The sequence below is a fragment of the Rutidosis leptorrhynchoides genome, chromosome 7 (assembly GCF_046630445.1).
Source record: "Rutidosis leptorrhynchoides isolate AG116_Rl617_1_P2 chromosome 7, CSIRO_AGI_Rlap_v1, whole genome shotgun sequence".
In the NCBI taxonomy this organism is placed as follows: domain Eukaryota; kingdom Viridiplantae; phylum Streptophyta; class Magnoliopsida; order Asterales; family Asteraceae; genus Rutidosis; species Rutidosis leptorrhynchoides.
The window spans coordinates 318,624,974-318,637,333 of record NC_092339.1 but is presented as its reverse complement, the minus strand read 5'-3'; the positions used below and the strand labels follow the sequence as shown (position 1 = coordinate 318,637,333).

The 12,360-nt window shown below is 30.7% G+C and overlaps 1 protein-coding gene across 1 annotated transcript in view; it reads left to right on the top strand.

The window, feature by feature from the left end:
- The first annotated feature begins 1,817 nt into the window (after positions 1–1,817).
- LOC139858056 (7-deoxyloganetin glucosyltransferase-like) overlaps positions 1,818–12,360 on the top strand; it is a 31,117-nt gene continuing 20,574 nt past the window's right edge. The window contains exon 1 of the mRNA XM_071846907.1: positions 1,818–2,373. Coding sequence (XP_071703008.1) covers positions 1,833–2,373 — 541 coding nt within the window. The 5' untranslated portion in view covers positions 1,818–1,832. The remainder of the gene's footprint in view (positions 2,374–12,360) is intronic.

Genomic DNA, 12,360 nt, shown 5'->3' with positions numbered 1-12,360 from the left:
ACGACAGGCAGGCCAGCGTCATGAGTAAACCCTAAAGGAAGATATTATGCTTAAGCCCTTAAATAAGCGCGTGAGCAGCACATATGTCACGTCAGCGTCAACAGGGGAGGCCCGGAGGGGGAGCAAGGTGATCAAACGCTGGGGCCCATAATTTTTGGGGGTCCAAAATTTTTTATATGTACATACACAATTCGAGATTTGAGAAACACGTGAAGTATAAAAAAAAACATAATTGAAGCAGTGAATATGAAACACAATAGGTCTAAAAATAACAATCAAATGCCTCATAAAAAAGAAATCAAAGTCCACTAGCATTCTAGCAAGGCTTGGAGGGGTTTTTTAAAAAAAAAAAATCTTATATTACTACTTAGGGCCTATGGACATTTTTTCCATCTTGTTCTAGGCCTCTAAATTCTCGGGACCGGCCCTGCTCAAATCGACCTACCAAGGGCCTTTTTTCCGACTAGCTCAGCCCTAAAAATGTCAAGACCGGCCCTGACGTCAAGCTCAAGTCTATTCATACATTTATATTTATATAGCATCAAGCTAAAGGCAGCTCCTATGCTTAAGCCTTTAATATTCATTGCTCAAAATATGAGTTATAATCTCTTGAATCCAATAATTTGCTTGAAATTCAATCGACCAATCAGAGCGCGACATGTGACGTAACAATCACATGTGATTGAAAAAAAATATTTTAAAAAAATATATAAATTTTTTTTTTTGGAAAAAATATATATTTTTTAATTTAGCATGTTAAATCCAATTACATGTGATTGTAAAACTCAATCATATGTGATTGTAAAACTCAATCACATGTAATTCTGCATATCAAATCTAATCACATGTGATTGAAAAAAAAAATTTAATTTTTTTTTTTTAAGTTTCAACCGGAAACAGACTTTAATTCGGTGATTTGATCAAGTTTGTTAGCGTTTCGTGATCATATCTTTAAAATTTCAGACTTTAATTCGGTGATTTGATCAACTTTTGATCAAAAACTTGGTGTTTGAAGGTTTTAGCACAAACTTACTGAAATTCGTCATTATCCGTCATTTTACTGGAAAAAAAATTTAATCACATGTGATTGATTTGAAATGTAGAATCACATGTGATTGGGTTCTACAATCACATGTGATTGGCATGCTGAAACACATGTGATTTTACTGCATGTCAAATTCAATCATATGTGATTGGAAAAAAAAATTCGTAAAGAAAAGTTTTAAAATAAAAAGAATTTTTTTTTAATTTTTTTTCCAATCACATGTGATTATTGCGTCACGTGTCGCACTCTGATTGGTCCCTTGGATCTCAACTTAAAAATTGTTTCATTTAAATATTCTTTTTATATTTATATTTATATTTATATTTATATAAGTACGAAAAGGAAATTTCGTCTTCCGGTCATTATTAATTTAATTTAATACTAATTCTTAAAATATGTTAAATGTGATTTGTCGACCATACAACTTGCAAGTCTTCCGTAATCACATGCACACACAAACAAGTTAGCAAACCTTTAGAGCTGGGGCCCATATTTATATTTATATTTTTATAATAAAATACGAAAAGGAAACTTCATCTTCCAGTCATTAATTAATTTAATTTAATATTAAAAAATATATATATATGTTAAATGTGATTTGACGACCATACAACTTTTAAATCTTCCGTAATCACATGCAGACATACAAGTTAACAAACCTCTAGAGCTGGGGCCCATTAAGAGTTGAATTTAGACAAGTTGAAAAAAGAAAATAACCAATCTATGCGCACTTTGATGTTATTTATATTTTTTTTATCCAATGTTTAGCCCATAAAATGATTTCTACATGTTTGTTTCTCTCATAACTTGGGAAAAAATATCAATGGGTTCCAAACAAGAGAAAAAGGCACATGTAATGTGTATACCAAGTCCAGCACAAGGTCACATTAACCCAATGCTAAAACTTGCTAAAATCCTTCACTCCAAAGGCTTTGATATCACATTTGTCAACACCGAATTTAATCACAACCGACTTATTAGATCACAAGGACCTGATGGTCTACGTGGTGTTCCATCGTTCCGGTTCGAAGCCATTCCCGACGGCCTTCCACCGCCTCGTAACCTTGACGCCACTCAAGAACTCACATCTCTAGTGAAGTCATTGGAAAAAAATTGTCTTAGTCCTTTGAAAAAGCTTATTACAGAAGTGAGTGCTTCTAATTCACCTGTGACTTGTATAGTTGCTGATATGCTTATGACCTTTACACTTGATGCATCGAAGCATTTCGATATCCCGGAGTATTTGTTATGGACTGCTGGAGCTGGTTCGTTATTATGTTTTGATCAGTTTCGTAATCTTCTAGAGAAGGGCTTGATGCCTCTTAAAGGTATTACATTAACTTTTCAGTTTAACAACAGCCTGGTGTTTGGTGTACTAATATCTCCATGTGAGATATCAAGTCCAAACCTCATTAACAATATACATTAAGGTAGTTAAAAAGATAAATCATATTTGATCACCGGTTAATACTGTTAATACGCGTCCTTACCCTTTTAGTTTTATCAAATTTCTTAAGAGTAGATTGTAAGGTTGTTAATCAAACAAAGATAAGCCATATCTCTAGTAGGGTCCTCTATACATTTTTCTAACTTTTCTAAAATTTCTAATTGTGAACACAGAATAGAAGCATGTGCACCAATGAATCAAGTTTTACCCTAGATAGAAAGCAACCCTCGTACAATTAAAGATTCTTAAGGTTGTTTTGTTTTTTTAAGATGTTTTAGTCTAAAAATTTGTGGATCATGTCTATGAAAAAGATGTGGTCTAATTAGTGGCGGAACTTGAACTTTTTAATGGAAGGGGTGAGATCATCTATACGTAAATTAAACGGAAAGTCACTTATAATATAAAGGATTTTGATAATGACAACCCTTAGAGCTGTCATTAACGCGCTTTAGACAGTTGTAAATAAGAGTTACTTATTAATTTAGTGGTAACGGTTACATGAATCTACAGTTGTTTAAAATTAAATGTGTTAATAACAGTCCGGTCATTAGCAAAATCCATAAAACAAACACAAAAATCATAACAAGTACAATATGAAACCATCAACGTGACAACGTGTACAATGAACATTATAGATAAAGCCATCACGATATCAACATGTTCTCGCCATCACTAATATGATTAATGTGAATTATACCTATATGTATCGAATTTAAATTGATTAAGTTCTAAGAATAAACACTCGATGAATGTTGTGTAGTTATATTTCCCTGTTTAGAGATTTTTAGTGGGTTGTTTAACATTTAGCTCAATATTTGAGAGGGGCTATTAAATAAACAAAAGAATGCATGTATAAGCTTATCTAATACGAGTATAAATTGATAACTATGAGCCAAATCCCAGGTGGGGCAGCCACCCCTCCTACCATATACTATCTTCCGCCCTTGGGTCTAAATGAGACCGTTTATTTTTACGTCTGCAAAATAACTTAATTATGTCTGCAGCACTTAAAAACATATTTTTTAGGTTGCGAGAATGCAGACATAATAAGACATTATGTTATCATATGTCTTCAGAAAAATAAACTGTCTGCAATAACAACATCTGCGGGCGCACAGACATAAGACATAATAAGATCTGCAGATAGAAAAACAAACAAAACCTTATTCTATACTCCATCCATCTCACTACAAGTGTCTCCGGCCTATTAACTTTTGAAAGTCTTTCTTTGTCAACTTTGACTCTATTTTTATTTTGTTATATAATATTTGATGAAAATTACATGAATAAAAACAAATTTAAAACTCAATTAATTTATAAGTTGAATATTGAAGACTGTTTATTTTTACGTCTGCAAAATAACTTAATTATGTCTGCAGCACTTAGAAACATATTTCTTAGGTTGCGAGAATGCAAATATAATAAGACATTATGTTATCATATGTCTTCAGAAAAATAAACTGTCTGCAGTAACAACATCTGCGGGCGCACAGACATAAGACATAATAAGATCTGCAAACAGAAAAACAAACAAAACCTTATTCTATACTTCATTCGTCTCACTACAAGTGTCTCCGGCCTATTAACTTTTGAAAGTCTTTCTTTGTCAACTTTGACACTAAATATTTTTATTTATGTTATATAATATTTGATGAAAATTACATGAATAAAAACAAATTTAAAACTCAATTAATTTATATAATTTCCATCAAAGATTATATAACAAAAATAAAAATATTTGAAGTCAAAGTTGACAAAGAAAGATTTTGAAAATTTAACAGAAGAGTAAAACAGACAACTACAATGGCTTAATTAGCTAATCGTCCCAACGAATATTACATTTTTCTATATTACATAATCAATTAAATGAAAAAATTACAAATCAAATCAAATAAATTATATGAAAAAATTACAAATCAAATCAAATAAATTATCTTTCTTCACGGGAAGCGAATAACACATTGTTGCGATATCTCCAAATGTGCTATATAAGCGAAGCCATAATAACGTATGCTTTAGTTTACAATTCAGGAATTTGTTTGCCAAGCCAACCATCATTCAATCCACTCCAACCAACTATTAAAGTCGCCCATAACATCAATGCCAACAATAGTTTGATTCTACGCCATAAGCCTATAACTCCGGGCCAAGTCACAACCGAACAAAATGTGGTTCAATGATTCTATTTGATGATCACAAACTGCTCACTCGATATCCTCAATATCCATGACGTGAACCGAAAGATTGAGGCGTGCTGGAAGTCTATCTAATGATATGCGTACTTGCGCATTAAGCGCTCGTGCGTATCACGTGCTTGTGCACGATAGTTCGTTAAGTCCTGCGCTAATTTAGCACTCATATTAGGCACACACTGCAACTTTGCTTTGCGCACACGTTACAATCTTATCCTAAATTAATTTGTAATCCTTTCCTTATTCTAATCTCATTTATTATAGAAATTAGTTAAGGAGAATTCGGGCCTACTTAGGATATCTAGGGTTAGGGTTTCACAATAAATACAAACCCTAACCTCATTCATTCGACATCGCTTTTTAGATACTCGACTTACGATAACTCAAAAGCTGTGAAACACAACTTACGTTAACAGGTATGTTCTTTGAACATTAACCCTACGAATCCCCTCAGCCATTGTTACAATTAAACCAACAATGGTGGACTTGCGTTAACCACCCTACCTAGATCATCATCTAGGCTAGGGTTATTCACGGTAAATCGGACCGGAGAGTTAAAACTCTTAAGTCATTAAACGCTTATCCATTGCAATCAACACTTATGTAGTCCTCGTGACAAGTATCTGTTCGATCACTATCACAACCACTCTCCAAACAAAAAAGTTAACTTTGTGTGAGGCAATCGTATAACCCATCGAGTCAGAGAATGCTATTATATATATATATATATATATATATATATATATATATATATATATATATATATATATATATATATATATATATATATATATATATATATATGGTCGTGTTTCGTACACCTCGAAACTCCATTTGGTGCTATTGACCACCTCCATTTGTCGTCTTCAACTGTTAAAGAAGATAGTCCCAACTTCGAAGTTGATACATGAAGTGCCAAATCATTATGAGGTACGATATCTTGTCTACACCAAACCCATGACCAACTACCATCAACAAAACCATCTGCTAGCAAAGCATCCGCATTGGAAGCAAGATGATCTAATCTGTTAAAATCCCGAACATAACGGGCCATTTCCTAGCCAGTTATCTTTCCAAAATCATATAGAACGCCCATTCCCAACCTTTATTTAAAGCGTGTTGTTATGCCCACACTTTTTGACTTCAAAAATAGTTTACCTATGGATAACCAGACGTTGAACAATTGCAAAATGACCATCGAATCCGCCTTGGTTACCATAGACCGCTCGAATCACTTGACATGAAACGTACCTCGACTTGTTTTAAGAAAATGACCAAATTTTTTACAGCATACTGCGCGGCGCGCTAAGTTCTGGTGGCGCGCAATACAACATAATCTGGCATTTCCTAATGTTTTTCTTACTGGTTCTGAAAAGAGTTATAGTACACGGCGCGCTGCCTTCCTGCGCAGCGCGCCACATTACTGTACCATACCTGCACGTGGAAATTTATTTTGACACATTTCCGATTCACAACATATAATGCCCAAGTCATTCAATCAACCAAACCTTGTTTTAACATTCAAAAAACATCATAATAAAGTGGTCAAACCAATGACCATTTCAAAAACACCTTTCGGGTACTTATGACCCATTGCACAAAGAAGCATGTAATTGTGACCCATATTACATTTTACCAAAACACACTTGGTAAGAGCATGATGATTGGGACCAACTACCCTTCTAGAGCATCACTTAAAGCAAGCTTGTTCTCTTAGTCCCAATGCATCATCAAAACGTAAGCTAATTGTCTGGCTTACCGTTCCCCTTGCTCGTGCCCGAATCTATAAAAAGATTAAACAACAAAATCGTAAGCTAACGCTTAGTGAGAATAATAATCATACATATGCACACACAAATTATACATATATTGCATATACCAACTAGCATGCTATCCAACAATCAATGTGATCATGACGCACATGAAATCCACCAATAGCACGCACCGACACGATGTTTGAACATGAGTTCTACCATGACGTCACACAAAACGTTAATAGAACATAAGTTCAACCACGACACCTATGGTTAACCATGATTACTACATACCCGTCGATGAACGACATATAGAGCACTGAACACACGGGCACTTCTCCATGTAGACAAATATTCGCCGGTTTTTCCACACATCATACATACAAGTTATGCACACATACATATACAATTATTACACTCACCTTATCTTCTTTAATGAAACAATTTCCGAATCTCACAAGTCGTCAATGTAATTCACCTATTACATTAACCAAATATCAAACTAAATTCAACAATTTAGCTATTCACCCAACTCTTACAACCCATAACCCCTACAATTGCAAAATTGACCCATTTACACTTGACACCCAAATAACCAACCTAGGGTTACCCATAATCACTAGTGAAGTAGTGATTATACTTCACAAAACACACTTTGACACCATAATCATCATTAATCCAAGTACTATATCCAAATCACCAAAACTAGACTCAAACTCTAGTTTGATACATTTCAAATCGACATTTAGATTTTGACCAACAAGAAGTTCTCATGCACACCATGATTCTCAAACACCCAAATGCATAAGAGAATGACACCTATTACAAAATTATAAGACCAAAATCAATCATTCGACCGAAAACCCACATTTGAGGGCTACTCACCCAAACTAGACTCAATAAACCCAAATCTTTAAGATATAAGAGTTTATTATCCTCATTAACCCACACCCTAACACAAAATCGAGAATCAAACAATGAAATTAGGATTAGGGTTTACTTCAAGCAACAGAATAAAGTCTATTAGTTGGAATACTGAGGATGAGTTCCAAAATGGGTTGAAATCACCACCTTCTACTTCAATTTAAGCTTTCTCTCTCCAGGGTTTCTCTCACTAATTAGGTGAGAGCTTTCTGGAACCTTTTGGAAGAAGAATGAAGTTCCAAACCCCATTTTGTGTGAAGACCCGTCCTAATCCATCCGGACGAAGTCCATATCGATTATAAACGATTCACAACAGTTGATTACATCGCGAGATACTTGACCTCTATATGATACATTTTACAAACATTGCATTCGTTTTTGAAAAGACAAACTTTCATTACATCGAAAGTTGACAGGCATGCATACCATTTCATAATATATCCAACTATAATTGACTTGATAATAATCTTGATGAACTCGACGACTCGAATGCAACGTCTTTTGAAATATGCCATGAATGACTCCAAGTAATATCTATAAAATGAGCAAATACACAGCGGAAGATTTCTTTCGTACCTGAGAATAAACATGCTTTAAAGTGTCAACCAAAAGGTTGGTGAGTTCATTAGTTTAACTTAAACAATCGTTTCCATCATTTTAATAGACCACAAGATTTCAGATTTCCATTTCTCATAAACATACGTCCCATGCATAGAGACAAAAATATCATTCATATGGATTGAACACCTGGTAACCGACATTAACAATATGCATATATAAGAATATCCCCATCATTCCGGGATCCTCCTTCGGACATGATATAAATTTCGAAGTACTAAAACATCCGGTACTTTGGATGGGGCTTGTTGGGCCCGATAGATCTATCTTTAGGATTCGCGTCAATTAGGGTGTCTGTTCCCTAATTCTTAGATTACCAGACTTAATAAAAAGGGGCATATTCGACTTCGATAATCCAACCATAGAATGTAGTTTCACGTACTTGTGTCAATTTCGTAAAACAGTTATAAAAGTTGCGCATGTATTCTCAGCCCAAAAATATAAAGGGTAAAAAGGCAAATGAAACTCACGATACTGTATTTTGTAGTAAAAATACATATGACGTCATTGAACAATGCAGGGTTGGCCTCGGATTCACGAACCTATATCAATTGTGTATATATTAATACGTATAATGTAAGTTACAAAATTTCATTTATTAATATGTATTATTTATATATTATAGTTTTGTAGAATTTATTCTAACCTTTATTTTAAAACGTATACTTATATTATATTTTAAGTTATATTTTATATATATATATATATATATATATATATCGATTTTATGTATATATATCTATAATGATTTACGTTTATATAAATAGTGACATTAATATATTTATATACATATATTTGTGGTTAGTATTGTATTTATGAAATTTTATTAGTTTGTTATGTGAATTATTAATACAATCCTAGTATATACCATAAGTATATATATAGTGTACAAAAGATTTATTTGTTAAAATAATAATTTAGATAATAATGATTTACTAATAATAATAATAATTTTATTAATAATGATAATACTAATAGCAAAAAAAATGAAAATGATAACTGTTAATGATACTAATAATAATAACTCTAAAATAATATTAATACTAATACCATACTTATGTTAATAATAAGGGTTCTAATATTTATAAAATGATAAATGATAATCATAATAATACTAGTAAATATTAATGATGATACTGATAAATATGATATTATTAATTGTAAATGTACTGATGATACTATTATTTATAAACCGGTACAAATTCTAATATTGATGATAATAATATATTTTTATTTCCTTCATAATAATAATAATGATAATCATAATCCTAATGATGATAAAATACTAAAATGATAAGTTTATTACTAATAATAATATTATTAATACCTATCATAATAATAATAGTAATGTCTATAATACTTTCAAATATGATAACAAGTATGATACTAATAATAACAATAACAATAACAATCAAAACAATCACAATAATAATAATAATACTAATAATAATTAATATATAATAACAATAATAAAATTAGAAAAGAAAACTACCTCATATGAAAAGAGTTTCAAAAAAAAAAAAAAAACTACCGTCCTCTGGACTCGATCTCGTGACCACATGCTCACACGCAAACACTCTCGACCATCCCACCAATTCTGATTCTCTGTACTAATATCGAATTTAAATTTTATATATAAACTGTTTTTCTTCTATTCCTCTTCTTCTCCACAAGTCTCATGGATTCAACAAAACATCAATAACCAAAAAAAAAAAAAAAAAAAAAAATCAGGGTTCCTTTTAAAGCTTCAAAACATTACAGAAAAAAAAATAATTTGGGTTCTAAAATAAAAAAAAAAAACACTAAAGGCCTACTGCAGCGTCGGTTCTTGGAACAAAACAAAAAAAATTGATTTCGTAATAGATAACATTATAGATAATGTTTATAACACGAAATAGTTTTCTAAACATGTATAAAAACTACTGGAATCGTCAATTTGATCAGAAACATATACACGAACGCGAATTTGTCTCAAGAACAATTGTTGACTTTTTTTAAACTAAACTTTGACTTCAAAATTCAAGATCGATATAAAGATTTGAGAGTTGAGATTTTGCAGATAGATTCAAAGAAAGATTTCTAACCTTTCTGCATTTTTAGATTTTGAAACTTTATTCGAAATTGAATTAAGAGAAAAAAAAATTGGAGCGTGCAGAGAAGAAGAAAAAAAAAATATCGCTGTGCTCTTTAATCCCATTGGATTTCCTTTTTATTTGATTTGCAATTATACATAATCATTTTGTAATAATAGAGATCGGTTGATAAAAAATGGAGAAAATGTCAACACAGGTTCACGAGTTTGGAGCAGGAAAGAAACAAAAAAAATAATAATAATAGAGATAAAGGATACAGAGGTCAAGCGTATAATATAGATCCCTACTGTTTTTTTTAATTAATAATAATAATATATAATAACAATACTATTAATATCTAATAATATTAATAAAATTAATAATAATGATAAATATAATATTAATGATAATAATAATTGTAAAAATGATAATAATAATAATAATAATAATAATAATAATAATAATAATAATAATACCATACTAATTATGATAATATTAATATTTTATCGATAATAATAATATTAGTAATAATAATCTAATTTATACATCCAATTTCATCTTTATATGATATAAAGTGATATTATGAATACAAATATTGATATTTGACGATACAAATAACATTACTACAACAACTATATTTGTATTTAAATTTAATTTATTAATATCATCTATTATTATGTAATATTTAATAATTATGTAATATGTATTGTAACATATACTGAATATTATATATTTATGCATTTTAATATAAATATATTATAATATTTATTTACATACTAATTATATTATACTTATGTATGTAATTATGAAAAATATAAATGTTTTATATATGTAAGTATTATATATATTTATTAAAATAGTACATTATTTCATCATAGATATATTATAAATTTCTACATATACATAATATAATAATTATGTATAAAATCATATATATATAGTTATATTTATGTATATATGTATACTACCATATATATAAAATCATGTTTTAAATGTTGAGTAGATGATTAATTATGTATATTAAACAATTAACTACAAAGTATAACATTGTACATTTAATATTTTGATAACGTTGGTAAAATATGTTTGAATCATTTATATACAATATACTATATATATTCAAAATGAAAATCTTTAGTTATTAAATGTTATCTTTTATAATAACAAAATTACTTAATAGTTCATTAATACTAATATAATTAGTTTTATATATAATTATTTATATTTACATTCTTAGTTACAATTAAAGGTTCGTGAATCGTCGGAAATAGTTAAAGGTCAAATGTTATCATGAAATAGTTCAAACATAATGAGACTCGGTTTAATAGACTTTGCTTATCGAGTCGAATCATATAAGATTATGTTTAAATTTGGTCGGAAATTCCCGGGTCATCACAGTACCTACCCGTTAAAGAAATTTCGTCCCGAAATTTGAGTGAGGTCGTCATAGCTAACAATAAATATGTTTTCCTGACGAATATGAGTTGATAACTTGAGTTTTATCATCATTGAGTAATATGGATAAAAATAATTCAATTATTCGAAGAGTGCGAATGAAGCTATTCACAAAAGGATGAAATGAGAAACAAAGATTTGTTTTTAACTTTTAACGTAGTCAGGTTTGAATTTAGAAAATAAGGCGCGTCTTAACTTTTGACATTGCCTTGGTTGAATTCCGGAATTTAAGGGATTTAAAGAAAATCTTGAAGATCTATAAAATCTGATTCTTCGGGATTTATGGAAATTAAGATCTCTTTAATTAAATACGGTGATCTGCCCCGATTACTACGTCTGATATTTCCAGTATAAATTAAGCTCTTCCTTTCCATTATTCTCACCATTCTTATACTTTCTTTCTTAGTTCATACATCCAAAAGATTCTGAAAATGATTAATCCAGTTCTGATCCTTGTCCTCATCCTTACTATCGCAACAATCATTCTCCTTTTCCAACTTCCACCAGAGGAATCTGCTTTCTTCTACTTCGCCCTCGGGATTATAATGTTTTTAATTCTCCCGTGTCTTTATGTTGCGATAAACATTGATATACACGGTTTGTAATTTATGTGTTGTTATCGGACTTTATATTCTCCCTTATATTTCAAAGCTCTATGCTTTTGTTTTCTCTTCCCGACTTCAAGTCAAGCGAATAATGGTCCAGAATTTATAGATATAGAGTTTCGAATGATTATAATGTTCTAAGCATGAAGGAACGTGATAGCACGATTTGATTTTCAAATTTATCAACATCACGGAAGATAGAACCATCAAGAATACATTTTCTTGATTTGTTACGGAGTTAAGTAGGA